The 15,411-nt window shown below is 41.9% G+C and overlaps 1 protein-coding gene across 1 annotated transcript in view; it reads right to left on the minus strand.

The window, feature by feature from the left end:
• Positions 1-15,411, minus strand: part of PIWIL4 (piwi like RNA-mediated gene silencing 4) — a 55,284-nt gene that overhangs the window by 17,396 nt on the left and 22,477 nt on the right. Inside the window, exons 9-13 of the mRNA XM_055547623.1 lie at positions 14,728-14,839; positions 9,279-9,402; positions 7,911-8,028; positions 7,040-7,151; positions 408-592 (exon numbers count right to left, since the gene is read on the minus strand). Coding sequence (XP_055403598.1) covers positions 408-592; positions 7,040-7,151; positions 7,911-8,028; positions 9,279-9,402; positions 14,728-14,839 — 651 coding nt within the window. The remainder of the gene's footprint in view (positions 1-407; positions 593-7,039; positions 7,152-7,910; positions 8,029-9,278; positions 9,403-14,727; positions 14,840-15,411) is intronic.

The raw sequence follows: 15,411 nt of genomic DNA on the forward strand, positions 1-15,411 counted from the left end.
TCAAATAAGTCAGGAAATGCAACTTTTGTTAATATCCTGACTGCTGTTAAGTTTTATAAACAAGTGATATGGAGGAATTAAGAAAAAAGCTGAGAAGGCAATATATGGATTTATTAAGAATTCATATCTCAACTAGTATTGGAAAGACATTGAGGTAATGAGACTACTGCCTAGGAAGAATTATGAAAATAAAGTTTTACAAAGACCAACATAAAATACATCTTAACTGGATAAAATTTTAATCATTGCCAACTCTACGTATAACTATTTTCTCGGGACTCTATAGTAGGAAATTTTACCGACATAGAAACATTTGTAGCTCTTTCAGCCATTAACTCCTATTACCTTTCTAATCAAACCATATTAACATATGAAAAAAATGAGGAGAAATTTCAGCATCTTCTCACATTTTGGGGCAATCCACATTAAATCCCATGGGACCTCCAACTCTTCTCAAGCAGTTCAGAAAGTTCTCTGTCACACTTTCAGCTCTGTTACTACATATAACCAGCCATTTATTCAAAGACTGTGCACTTAAAACCTTGCAAATTCGTATATCCTTGGACCAGTCAGCTGCAGATGCAGGTTGACACTGAGAAAAATAACAGAGAATAATTAAATAAAAAAGACAATGTGGAGATATTTCATATTTGACATAACAGAACAATTCAGTACAGTTTGCTACTCACAGACTTAAACCACACATATAAGTACTTCACATCTGAACACAACACACACTTTTTGGGAGTGGAGGCAACTGAATGACATCCCAGGTCAACCCTTCCTTGCCTGTAGATCCTTGGCAAGTCCCTTCACCTCATGGGCTCTGCCATGGCAAAGGCAAGTGTCCGGTTCAAATCTCTAGGTTCCCAGGAATTCCCTAGCGGTCCAGTGGTTAGGACTCCAAGCTTTGACTGCTGAGGGCACAGGTTCAATCCCTGGTGGGGGAACTAAGACCCCATAAGCTGCACAGTGTGACCAAGAGAAAAAAAACAACCCCAAAAGCAAACCCCACACAAATCTCTAGGTTCCCTTCCAGCTCTACAAGCCTAAGATCTTTACTACAAAAGCTCACATGAATGACTGTCTCGTTTGGTCTCTTTGCTTTAGGCATCTAGAAGTCGTAAGTGGGAAATGCTGATGACTGATCTTCCAGGTCACCATACTGAGATGAAAAGAGCCTACAATTAAGACTACACATTATACTAGGAGTAGCTATATCCAGAAGCAAAGATGAAGCCAAGACACAGGCTCCTATCTTATTCTTGGACGGTTCCCCAGGTGACCGGGAAGAACAAGCTCCCGACATTGAAGAGGGCAGACTTCAGACTAGTCCCCAGCTTTCTGAAATCAAATCAAAAGTCCCTGGTGTATGAGCCAGGAAGAACCACTGGTAGAATTTAAAAGGACACTATAAGCGAATCCCTTGCTACTCAGAGTGTCGTCTTGTAGCAGCACTGTCTCCTGAGAGCTCGTCAGAAATGCAGTCCTGGGCCCCATCCCAGACCCACTGGACCAGACTCTGCATGTTAACGAATTTCCCAGTGATTCGTCCGCATAGTACTATTTAAGAAGCATTGCAATCCCCTTATTTTACAGACTGAAAACTGACGGCTGAAAGTGGTTATGGAGCCAGCTGGTGGCAGTGGACTTGACTTTGCAGTCAGGGCATTTTCCACCAAGCACTCTGACTACCAGGCCCCAGCCATCCTCCCAGTGCTATGTCACAGAAGGCCAGGCAGGGGCTCAGCTTCAGGGGACAATCTTCACCTAAGAACCAAGGGGCAGGGTTTGGCCTCCAGAAGGGCTCTGTCTTGAGCCAGGATTCATTCTTTCCCGTTACAGCCAGTGTGAGGAGAACCACAGCCCTCTCACCTACACTCCCACCTTTACCAGCTGGCAGGTGACCCAGGACACACACCCAAGGCCACTCTGAGGCCTGTGAACTTTTTCTGTACTCAGTTTCTCAAAGTGAAAGTCACTCAGTCATGTTCGACTTTATGCAACCATCATAGTCAACAAAAGAGTCCAAAATGCAGTACTTGGATGCAATATCAAAAACGATAAAATGATCTCTGTTCATTTCCAAGGCAAACCATTCAATATCACAGAAATCCAAGTCTACACCCCTATCAGTAATTGTAAAGAAGCTAAAGTCGAATGGTTCTATGAAGACCTACAAAACCTTTTAAAACTAACACCAAAAAAAGATGTCCTCATCATTATAGGGGACTGGAATGCAAATGTAGGGAGTCAAGAGCTACCTGGAGTAACAGGCAAATTTGGCCTTGGAGTACAAAATGAATCAGGGCAAAGGTTAACGGAGTTTTGCCAAGAGAATGCACTGGTCATAGCAAACACCCTCTTCCAATAACACAAGAGAAGACTCTACACATGGACATCAGCAGATGGTCAATACTGAAATAAGATTGATTATATTCTTTGCAGCCAAAGATGGAGAGGCTCTATACAGTCAGGAAAAACAAGACTGGGAGCTGACTCTGGTTCAGATCATCAACTCCTTGACAAATTCAGACTTAAATTAAAGAAAGTAGGGAAAACCACTAGACCATTCAGGTATGACCTAAATCAAATCCCTTACAATTATAGAGTGGAAGTGAGAAATAGATTCAAGGGATTAGATCTGATAGAGTGCCTGAAGAACTATGGACGGAGGTTCATGACATTGTGCAAGAGGCAGTGATCAAGACAATCCCCAAGAAAAAGAAATGCAAAAAGGCAAATGGTTGTCTGACAAGGGCTTACAAATAGCTGAGCAAAGAAGAGAAGCTAAAGGCAAAGCAGAAAAGGAAAGATATACCTATTTGAATGCAGAGTTCCAAAGAATAGCAGGGAGAGATAAGAAAGCCTTCCTCAGTGATCAATGCAAAGAAATAGAGGAAAACAATAGAATGGGAAAGACTTGAGATCTCTTCAAGAAAATTAGGGATACCAAGGGAACATTTCATGCAAAGATGAGCACAATAAAGGACAGAAATGGTATGGATCTAACAACAGCAGAAGATAATAAGAAGAGGTGGCAAGAATACACAGAAGAACTATACAAAACAGATCTTTATGACCCAGATAACCATGATGGTGTGATCACCCACCTAGAGCCAGACATCCTGAAAGGTGAAGTCAAGTGGGCTTTAGGAAGCATCACTACAAACAAAGCTAGTGGAGGTGATGGAATTCCAGCTGAGCTATTTCAAATCCTGAAAGATGATGCTATGAAAGTGCTGCACTCAATATGCCAGCAAATCTGGAAAACTCAGCAGTGGCCACAGGACTGGAAAAGGTTAGTTTTCATTCCAATTCCAAAAAAAGGCAATGCCAAAGAATGGTCAAACGATCACACAACTGCACTCATCTCACATGCTAGCAAAGTAATGCTTAAGATTCTCCAAGCCAGGGTTCAACAGTATGTGAACCATGGACTTCCAGATGTTCAAGCTGGTTTTAGAGAAGGCAGAGGAACCAGAGATCAAATTGCCAACATCCGCTGGATCATCAAAAAAGCAAGAGAGTTCCAGAAAAACATCTATTTCTGCTGTACTGACTATGCCAAAGCCTTTGACTGTGTGGATCACAACAAACTGTGGAAAGTTCTTCAAGAGATGGGAATACCAGACCACTTGACCTGCCTCCTGAGAAATCTGTATGCAGGTCAGGAAACAACAGTTAGAACTGGACATGGAACAACAGACTGGTTCCAAACTGGGAAAGGAGAACGTCAAGGCTGTATATTGTCACCCTGCTTATTTAACTTATATGCAGAGTACATCATGTGAAATGCCAGGCTGGATGAAGCACAAGCTGGAATCAAGATTTCTGGGAGAAATATCAATAACCTCAGATATGCAGATGATACCACTCTCATGGCAAAAAGTGAAGTGGAACTGAAGAGCCTCTTGATGGAAGTGAAAGAGGAGAGTGAAAAAGTTGGCTTAAAACTCAACATTCAGAAAATTAAGATCATGGCATCTGGTCCCATCACTTCAAATAGATGGGGAAACAACAGAAACAGTGACATACTTTATTTTGGGGAGCTCCAAAATCACTGCAGATGGTGATTGCTGCTATGAAATTAAAAGACACTTGCTCCCTGGAAGAAAAGCTATGACCAAACTAGACAGCATATTAAAAAGCAGAGATATTACTTTGCCAACAAAGGTCCATCTAGTCAAAGCTATGGTTTTTCCAGTAGTCATGTATGGATGTGAGAGCTGGACTGTAAAGAAAGCTGAGCGCTGAAGAACTGATGCTTTTGAACTGTGGTATTGGAGAAGACTCTTGAGAGTCCCTTGGACTGCAAGGAGAACCAACCAGTCTATCCTAATGGAAATCAGTCTTGAATATTCATTGGAAGGACTGATGCTGAAGCTGAAACTCCAGTACTTTGGCCACCTGATATGAAGAACTGACTCAGTTTAAAAGACCCTGATGCTGGGAAAGATGGAAGGTGGGAGGAGAAGGTGACAACAGAGGATGAGATGGTTGGATGGCATCACTGACTCGATGGATATGAGTTTGAACAAGCTCTGGGAGTTGGTGATGGACAGGGAAGACTGGTGTGTCTAGTCCATGGGGTCACAAAGAGTCAGACAAGACTGAGTGACTGAACTGAACTGAACTATACTGTCCACAGAATTCTCCAGGCCAGAATACTGGAGTGGGTAGCCTTTCCCTTCTCCAGGGGATCTTCCCAACCCAGGGATCGAACCCAGGTGTCCTGCATTTCGGGCACATTCTTTACCAGCTGAGCCACAAGGGAAGCCCAAGAATATTGGAGTGGGTAGCCCTTCCCTTCTCCAGGGGATCTTCCCAACCCAGGGATCGAACCCAGGTCTCCTGCATTACAGGCAGATTCTTTACCAACTGAGCTATCAGGGAAGCCCCAGTTTCTCAAATCCAGTTTTAAAAAAGCAGGATCAGCTGAGAAGTCACTGACACAGACAATTCTAACCTACCCAATACCACCTCTAGGGGGCGGGTTCTCCACTTTAGTGCCCCTTCTATGAAGGGGGGATTCCCAGGTGATGCTGCTGTTGCTGTTAAGTCACTTCAGTCGTGTCCGACTCTGTGCAACCCCATAGACAGCAGCCCACCAGGCTCCTCCGTCCCTGGGATTCTCCAGGCAAGAACACTGGAGTGGGTTGCCATTTCCCTCTCTAATGTATGAAAGTGAAAAGTGAAAGTGAAGTCACTCAGTTGTGTCCAACTCTTAGCGACCCCATGGACTGCAGCACACCAGGCTCCTCCGCCCATGGGATTTTCCAGGCAAGAGTACTGGTAAAGAATCCGCCTGTCAATGCAAGAGATGGAAGAGATGTGGGTTCGATCTCTGGAGTAAGAGTACTCTCTGGAGTAGGAAATGGCAGCCCACTCCAATATTGTTGCCTGGGAAATCCCACGGACAGAGGAGCCAGGGAGGCTAAAGTCCATGGGGCTGCAAAGAGTTGGACATGACTGAGAACACAGTACTCCTATAAAGATCTGATTCTGGGCCAAAATATGCAAACAAAACTCTAACAAGTATGATTACCTACAGATGATGAAACAGACCATTTAAAATATTTTACATCTCACTTCACGTGTAGAACTAAAACTGAGCTTCTTTTTACTGACTCCTGACCAAGATCTTAATGGGGGTGTACATTTTAGGACTTGACAGTGTTTTGTGTTTAGTTTTTCCTTAGCTTCTCCAACAAGGATTTTGGTTATTTGAATAGATTATCAAAAAGCAATAATGAAAAAAAAAGAAACCCCATCCTACAAAACAAAAAACAAAAAACAAAAAACAAAAAACATTCACTGCTCAATCATTAATTTCAACATGCTGACTTACCTGCATCAAATAAGGGCAAGAAGAACACCTTTAAAAATGAAATGTAACTCACTTTAAAAACGGGCAAAACAGAGGGGCAAAGTAGAGAATGTACAATTTTTGCATAATATTGGTTCATTTTTTTTTCCAGTGGAAACCCCAGAGAGGCAATGATTTGTCTCTCCAGGTTTCTGAATGCCTCTCTGCCTAACTGCTATGGCTAGGTGAGCTCTGGGAGAATTTCTTCACGTTTATGCCAACTGAGCAGCATTCTATTTTGGGGAAGAGAAAGAACTCTGGTATCAGGAAACACAGTCTACTGGAATTAACCTCCACCAGTTAAAACATTTTCAGGTACCACAAATTTTTTAAGCGATATAAGAGTACAACACCACCTAATAATAGTTACATGTTTTGATTGCAATGGCGTGAAGTACCATTTTGTAATGCATCTTTTATTTATTTATATTTGGCTGCACTGGGTCATCGCTGCTGTGTGCGGATATTCTCTTGTGGTGGCAAGCAGGGTCTACTCTTCACTGAGAAGCAGTGAGGGGCTTCTCATTGAGGCAGCTTCTCTTGTTGCAGAGAACTGGCTCTACAGCACGTGGGCTTCAGTAATTGCAGTATGTGGCCTTAGCTGCTTCATAGCATGTGGAATCTCCCTGGACCAGCGATCGAACCTGTGTCCCCTGCCTTGGCAGGTGGATTCTTAACCAAAGGACAACCAGGGAAGTCTTCTAATGCATCTGTAAATGTGACACCATATCACACTAACCTAAATCTGCTGGGTGCCACTAAATCCTTGTACACTCAGATTAAAAAGGAAAACAGAGGGTCCTTGGGGTTTAGGACAAAGGGAGGGTGGCGAAATATACTGTGCTAAGTCAGTTCAGTTGTGTCCAATGCTTGGCGACCCTATGGACTGTAGCCCGCCAGGCTCTTCTGTCCATGGGATTCTCCAGGTAAGAATACTGGAGGGGGTTTCCATGCCCTCGTCCAGGGGATCTTCCCAACCCAGGGATGGAACCCACATCTCTTAACATCTCCTGCATTGGCAGGTGGGTTCTTTACTACTCGTACCACCTGGGAAGAGGCCACAGAGAAAGCAAATGAACATTATATTATAATCCTACTCTGACTTATGATCAAACTGACATACATTCAAGAGAAAATACTTTTAAATGAAAATAAAATTACAGAACTTACTATGTGGTCTTGCATTATTATTTTTTCTGCAGGTGCAACACGGCCAGTCAGAGACATCTGGCATCCAAAATGCAGCCCCCAGGTCTCCAGCTCAAAACGAGCCTCCTTGTTTCTGTTGACAGAGTTGAGTCTTAAGTCATTAAAAATGCTTACTAATTAAAAATTGTAATCATTAGAGATAAAATTATAATGTTAATTATTCAGAGACTGATTTTTTAGGGTTCCTGACTTCTATTTCTATTCACCATTTTTTCTCTGCTCCAAGGAATTATAGGAGGACTGCACCCATGGGGGACTCCAAGGGATGGAAATGCTCCTAGTGTGGCCCTCTGGTAAATACAATGGGCCATTGAGCCAAACACTGTCTGCATGTGTCCTCAGTCACTTCAGTCATGTCCGACTCTTTGTGACCCTATTGACTACAGCCTGCCAGGCTCCTCTGTCCATAGGATTCTCCAGGCAAGAATACTGGGTTGCCATGCCCTTCTCCAGGGGATCTTCCCGACCCAGGGATTGAACCTGAGTCTCCTGCATCTCCTGCATTGCAGGTGGATTCTTTACTACTGATTCACTGAAGAAGCCCCTGAGCTAAATAGGTCAGGCTTCAAATACAAATTCTGACACTGAATAACATGGACCTTGAGCAAACTCGGAAATCTTTTAAAGCCATGGTTTCCTGATTGACAAAATGTAGGACTAACTTAGCTATTTCATAGGGGTAATGAAAAGGTTAAATGTGGCAATCCACAGAGAGTGCCACCACACTGCCTGGCACATGCTAGGTGCTCAGTATAGGTGAGATATTATTCTTGATAACAAACATCAACAAAAAGACTTTGTGGAGCATCTGGATGTGGAGATGTCCCCATACCTCTGGAAGTCATCCGCAAGCCTGGCCAGGTGCTGCTGCCTTACCAAAGGATCGAGACGAGTTTCTTTAGCCACAGCCTTCATCAGCTGGAAATCAGAGGTCGCCTGGCCAGGCATCCCTATACATTGTGAATGAAAACAAAGTGAAACATGAACAGTCCTCAATGTAATCCAGCCCATCTTAGGCACAGAGTAATAAAACTCTGAACTTAAACTGAATCAGATTCACCATCTGACAGCAAGGCAAGCCACCTTTTCATTTAAAATGTTTTCTAGTAGTCACATTTAAAAAGAGCCAGAAAGAAACAGATGCAATTATTCAAACAGTAACTCAGAATATCCAAAATATTATCATTTCAACACATATCCAATATAAAAAGTGAGTTAATGAGATAGTTTCTCTTTTGTTTCACACTACATCTTAGACGTCTATTCTATATCTTTACATTTACAGCAAAGCTCCATCCAATCCCTCAGTCACACTAGTCATGCGTCAAGTGCTCAGGGACCAGTGTGGCTAGAGACCATCAAGAGAACTATGCAGATGTGAAATGCCACAGTATCACTAAGAACGTTCATCCCTCTCTGCAAGGATGGTATCCTTATTAACTTCTCTAATTGCAGAATAAACACATGCACATCAAACTCATTCGAGCATCGTAAGTGTAAAATGTAGAAAGTCCTCCCGTCTCAGTCTCACCCTGGTAATCAGATGAACATGATTAAAAGAATCTTAGATAGTATTTTTTTTTTTTTTTTGATTCTAGCGTAGAGTGAAGATTACCTTCTGGAGCTCATGCAAAAAGAAAACAAAGAGTATTTTGGCACCTCTCAAAGAATACACCTGAAGAAAATTAAATCCTAGCCTGCATGTGTGCTAAGTCGCTTTAGTCATGTTCAACTCTTTGCGACCCCAGGGACCGAAGCCCTCCAGGCTCCTCTGTCCATGGGACTCTCCAAGCATGAATATTGGAGTGGGCTGCTACGCCCTCCTTCAGGGGATCTTCCTGATCCGGGGACTGAACTTGGGTGTCTTACATCTGCACTGGCAACACCTAGCCTAGTGAAGTTCAAAAACAGGGGGGAAATAGCTTGGTTTCAGTAAAACATCTGGCAACCAATTTAATGTCAAAGTAACAAATGGAATACATGAGATAAAGGAAATAGATAACCTTCACGGTGCTGACCAATTTCCAAAGGGCACTCTACCCTCCCACTTCCTCTGTGATCAAGTAGATTACCTAAGAGTCATCCTTCCTGGGTTAAATTAGAGTTCTGGCACTCATCTAACTTAAGGAGGCTTTGCCCACTGCAAAGTGTCATGAGTCTGTGATCAAGAACTTGAGAGAGAATCAAATACAAACATTACCCGTTAGAAAGCAGAGCTCGGGAATCAGGTGGGCCATCTGAGCCTCAGAGTTGTCATTTTTCTTGTTTTTCAACAGACTAACAAGAACTGGCTGGTTCAGGTCAGATAAGGTAATATCATATTGCTACAGAATGCAAGATTAATGAGGGAAAAGTTAATATGGAAACACTATACAATGAGCACCCTTGCTTAAAAGCAACAAATGAATAGATAAGAAACTCTTTTCAATAGAAGGGGGAAAAAAGTCCCTACTAATCCCCACAGTAACCTACTCATTTCTACTTCCTTCCTGGGACCTATCTCTTACATCTCAGGGGCAGCTTCATGATTTTAATTATTACCTCTTATAATTCAATACCACTTTTTTTTCCCAAACATTTTCTTGCTCTCTTCTGAGTTTCATCCAGAGTCATAAGCTGGATGAAATCCATAGTACCATGACCCCAGGTGCAGCACTGCCACTGGAGACTGAGGCCAGCTGACCCATGTGCAGCTAACTGGCTCTGGCGCCTGTGTGCATTATGAAAATATCATACACAAGTCGGAGGCAATGGTCATACTGAGTCAACCTCAGATTTCCCCAAAGAGCACAACTGTCCTTACTTTCCAAGACAGTATGATGTTACAGGGAAGTAGCTTTGAACTCTGACAAATGTAAATCTGATCCACAGATAGTCTATCTACTTGGACCATGACACTGGGGAAGGGGCTTACCTTTCCTCCTCTATGAAATGAGGAGAACAAGAGCCCAGAGGTGTCCCATGTAAACCACTAGCACGGTGTCTGGTTTATAATAAGTCCTCGGCAATCATTAGTTCCTTCCCCACCCCCTTTCCCTTCATAAACTTGAATTTCAACATTCTCACCTTGCCATGAGTTCATTTACCTTCCAAAGGCAAAGTTCCCATTAACACCAGTATGGCTTACTCAACACTGATGACAGAACAGGAATTATAATTTACAAAATGCCTGGGGACCACGTGATGCTGACATCAATAATCATAATGCAGGAAGCCAGCCATGAGGGCTTCTGTCTTCAATAAAGACTTTAAGTCATTAAAATAAAAAACAGTTCAGGAAACATTAATTTAAAGTGGTGATTACAACAATGCTATGGCTGAAAAGCTTGGAGAAGCATTGGTAGAAAGAGTTTTTATACATGACTTCATTCATTCATATCTTGTGCTTGCTATATTCCAGGGACTGAAGGGAATACAAATAAAAAAGAGGCACAGTCCCTGCCTTTACACATAACCACATGATCTACAAAGCAAGGTAGACCAGAAGCACAAATAATACATGTACGCTAAGCATTTATTTTTTCCCTCATTTAGTCTTTTTTTTAATGGATGAGTACTGTGTTTTTTTAAATTAAACTGTAATTGATTTACAAGGTCCTGTTGTTGTACAGCAAAGTGATGGAGTTTTAGTTAGATATTCTTTCCAGATTCTTTTCCCTTATAGGTTATTTAGTATAGTTTTTTTAATACTAAATATAAAAATATTTAGTATACTTCCCTGTGCTATACAGTAGGTCCTTGTTGGATACCTACTACATATATATTTATAGTAGTAGCGTATATGTTAATCCCAAACTCCTGTTTTATCCCCCACTTCTCCTTTCATAACCATAAGTTTGTTTTCTATGTTTGTGAGTCTATTTCTCTTTGGTAAATAAGACCCTTTCCTCACTTACTCTTAACAACAGAGTGTGATTGTTGTGTGCTCTGTCGTGTCTGACTCTGCAACTCTATGGACTTCACCTGCCAGGCTCCTCTGTCCATGGGATTATCCAGGCTAGAATACCGGAGTGGGTTGCCATGCCCTCTCCAGAGGATCTTCCTGACCCAGGGATCAAGCCTGCGACTCCTGCATTGGCAGGCAGATTTTTTTACCACTTAGCCACCTGGGAAGCTCTTAACAACGGGACTGTGAGTCAAATACTATTATCATCTTCTTCACTGATGAGGAAACATCATTAGAAATTAAATAACTTCCCAAGGTCCTGTAACTGAAAATTAGCACAACCAGGATTTATCACTTAAGACTTGGGAGCCTCTGCTTGTTACACCACTCGGGGCTGGTTCCCTCACAAGGAATAGGAAGCAAGGTAGTGAAAATAATTTATGGCTGGTAAATTAAGGAAGGCTTCACAAAGGAGGCAGAATCCAAGACAGCACCTTGAAGAAAATGCAGGAGTATTATAAGTTCTGGGAACAGCTCAAGCAAAACTGGGACATATTCCAAGAAGAGGGTATTCTACTATTTACCTGGAGCATGATCAAGAATTCTACCCACTAAGCTGTGTAATCAGGTGAACTTTATTGTCTCCCAATTTTCTTAGCATTTGGCAACAGTTTTTATGATAAAATAAAATAGAGAAATATAAAGGTCAATATTAAGATGTCTTCCAGTAAAGTTACCTGGATATAAAATCAATACACAGACATCACTTGCATTCCTATACATTGACAATGAAAAACCAGAAAAGGACATTAAGGAAACAATCCCATTCACCACTGCAACAACAACAAAAATACCCATGAATAAACTGACCTAAGGAGACAAAAAACCGGCAGAAAACTATGACACTGATGAAAGAGTCAAAGGCAACACAAACAGATGGAGAGATGTACCATGCTTTTGGATTGGAAGAATCAGTATTGTGCAAATGACCATACAACCCAAGGTAATCTATAAGTTCAATGCAATCCCTATGAAACTACCAATGGCATTTTTCACAGAACTAGAACAAAATATTTCACAGTTTGTATGGAAACATAAAAGACCCCAAGTAGCCAAAGCAATCTTGAGAGAGAAAAATGGAACTGGAGGAATCAACCTTTCCGACTTAACACTATATGCAAAGCTACAGTCATCAAGACAGTATGGTACTGGCACAGAGACAGAATACAGACCAGTGAAACAAGGTAGAAAGCCCAGAGATAAACCTATGCACCTATGGGCACCTTATTTTTGACAAAGGAGGCAAGAATATATCATGGAGAAAAGACAGCCTCTTCAATCAGTGGTGCTGGGAAAGCTGGAAAGCTACATGTAAAAGAATGTAACTAATTTCCTAACACCATATACAAAAACAAACTCAAAATGGATTAAGGACTTAACTGTAAAGCCAGAAAACTCTTGGAGGAAAATATAGGCAGTACATTCTTTGACATACATCACAGCAAGATCCTCTTTGACCCACCTCCTAGAGCAATGGAAATAAAAACAAACAAATAGGACCTAATTAAACTTAAAAACCTTTGAACAGCAAGGAAAACAATAAACAAGATTAAAAGACAACCCTCAGAATGGGAGAAATAATTGCAAATGATACAACTGACAAAGGGGTAATCTCCAAAATATATAAGCAGCTCATACAGCTCTATATCAAGAAAACAAACAGCCTAATCAAAAATGAGCAGAAGACCTAAACAGACAGTTCTCCAAAGAATACATACAGATGGCAAATAAACACATAAAACAATACTCAACATCACTAATTATTAGAGAAATGCAAATCAAAACTACAATGAGGTTATCACCTCACACCAGTCAGAATGGTCATCAAAAAATCTACAAACAAATGCTGGCAAAAACCAACACAAAAAATTAAAACACAAAAAATAATAGAAAAAGAGAAAAAATTAAAACATGGCTGAAGTGAAAAAAAGGATGTCTTCTACTTTGAGAGTAGACTATATAGTAATTTATCATTCCTTTCCTGGGACAAAGAGGAAAGCATTCTAGAAACTGGTACCATTTTCTTTCTTTTTCTCCCTAATTACAATAGATATGCAGGGAATCACAACTCATTTCAAAGAAAGTGAGTGAGATTTTTATCATGATTCCCTTTTCAGAATGTCACAGGTCCTCAAACACATCAAAGAAAAATGAATTTAACCATGCAGGAAAAACCCCAAACATTAAAAAAAACTCTGTGTTTAATAAACACTAATGGAGAACATTTTTTGCACAAAATGCTTTGCCAAATGCCCAAAGCTATATGTGTTCTGTAAGGACAACTCAATGAGGCGGAGGGGGCAAAGAAGAAGAAGGATACAAAATGATTTCCTGAGACGCAGAATTCCCGAGGAGAGACAGGCATGGGAAAGACAATGAATTCAGTTTGAATTTTGTTCATTTGAGATGCCTGCAGGATATTCATGCAAATGCAGCCTGAAAATGGAGAGGAGGATGTAATTTAGGAAGGAGGGCAAGACAAAAATATTATATTGGAAGCGATCTCAGAATATGAAGAAAAGATCCTCTGCAAAGGGGCTGTGGTGAGTTACAGAATTTCAGTGAAGTGAAGGGGGAAAATGTTGAAGGAGGCTGAGAAAGAACCATCTGAAACCCAGGGGGGGAACCACCAGGGATGTGCTGTGGGGCCAAGGAAGAGGAGTTCAGCCCACCAGGAGCGGTCACTAGCGTCCAGAGCCAACAAAAGCCCCTTAGAATAAGGTCAGTAGCTGACTTTGACCTTGGAGAGCTAGTTCCTTAGCAGCAGAACAGGATACCAGACTGCTGAGGCTTCCTGAAGGAAGAACGGAAGAGGTGCTTGGAGCTAGTTTAGAGGACCTTCTAAAGAAATTAGCTAAGGAGGAAAAGGAAATCATTTTTCTTGAAAGTGTAGAAAGATCAACATATTTGCTTTCTCTTTTTGTTTGTAAAACAGTGGTGAGATTTTGGAGACAGAAATATGATTGAATATGCAATAAAGAGAAGGCACCTCTGAAAGGGACTGAAGTTGGACAGTGGGGATGGGGAAATTCTCATCACTGTGAACCCAGCTCCCAGAGTCAGCAGGAGATTTCATCAATAAGTGTTTGAGCATCTACTAGATGCTAGCCCTGGGTGTCCAGAAATCAAGAGCTCAAAGTTGAAGAGGGAGAGTCAGATCATTCATATCCTGCCTGTGATAACTGCAAGAAGTTAAGTACAGAGAGGGGACCTGAGGGAGAAAAAGTCCTAGGGCTCCCTTGACTGCTAGGGGAATTTCCCTGGCAGTCCAGTGGTACTTCACCTGCCAAAGCAGGGAGTGCAGGTTGGATCCCTGGTCAGGGAGGTAAGATCCCACATGCTTCAGAACCAAAAACTCAAAACACAGAACAGAAGCGATAGTGTAACGAATTCAATAAAGACTTTAAAAATGGTCCACATAAAAAAATTTTATTAAAAAAAAGAGTTTCCTGCTGAGCTGAGTCCTGAAGGGTGTTCAGTAATTGGCCGACTGTGAATGGTGTCAAGGACGAGGAAGCAGAGTGTGAGAAAATGCAGAGGGAAGTGATGGACCTATGGAACAATGAACCATGAGCACAGCAGAACCTTCCAAGGAAACAGGATGGTACGAGGTGCGGCTCAAGAGGCGGGCAGGAGTCAGACCATAGCCCTTCCCCGAGCTAGACGGGAGGGAGAGGAGGCTGAAAGAAGAAACAAGCGTTACCTGCTTGTAGTAATCCACGTAGGTGATCTCAGCGCCGTCCCGCTTCCGGAAGGTGTGTGTGGGCTTCACCGACCAGTCGATGTCATCAATGCGATAGGTTTTATTATTGTATCTGGCAATGCAAGAAATCTTTTAAGTTCCTCTCTGAAATCCTATAAGGTAAGTGGCTAGTTCACTACACCTTAATTCAAAGTATTATCCTCCAGAATTTCAGATATTATGAAAGACAGTAACTCAAGAATAGTCACTTAAAAAAAAAGATAGCTCTTATCTGAGAAGAGCGTTGATGAACTCTTCTGTTCATAAGAGGACCCCATATTCCAACAAAACCAAAGGAATAATCGCTGGCCCACCATTTGCTTTTCTCACTGAGAGACACTGTCTGTGTGTGTATGTGTGTGTGCACACGTGTGTATGTGTGTGCGTGCACTCAGTCCTGACTCTTTGTGACCCCATGAACTGCAGCCCGCTAGGCTCCTCTGTCCATGGGATTTTCCAGGCAAGAATACTGGAGTGGGTTGCCATTTTCTTCTACATGGGATCTTCTCAACCCAGGGACCGAACTGGCATCTCCTGTATCTCTTACGTTGGCAGGCAGGTTTTTTTACCAGCTGAGCCACTGAGGCATGCCCGGGAAATACTGTAGCTTCAGGTAAATCATGCTTAAATGTTCAAAGGCTGAAG

Source organism: Bubalus kerabau, chromosome 15 (genome assembly GCF_029407905.1).
Source record: "Bubalus kerabau isolate K-KA32 ecotype Philippines breed swamp buffalo chromosome 15, PCC_UOA_SB_1v2, whole genome shotgun sequence".
Lineage (NCBI taxonomy): Eukaryota > Metazoa > Chordata > Mammalia > Artiodactyla > Bovidae > Bubalus > Bubalus kerabau.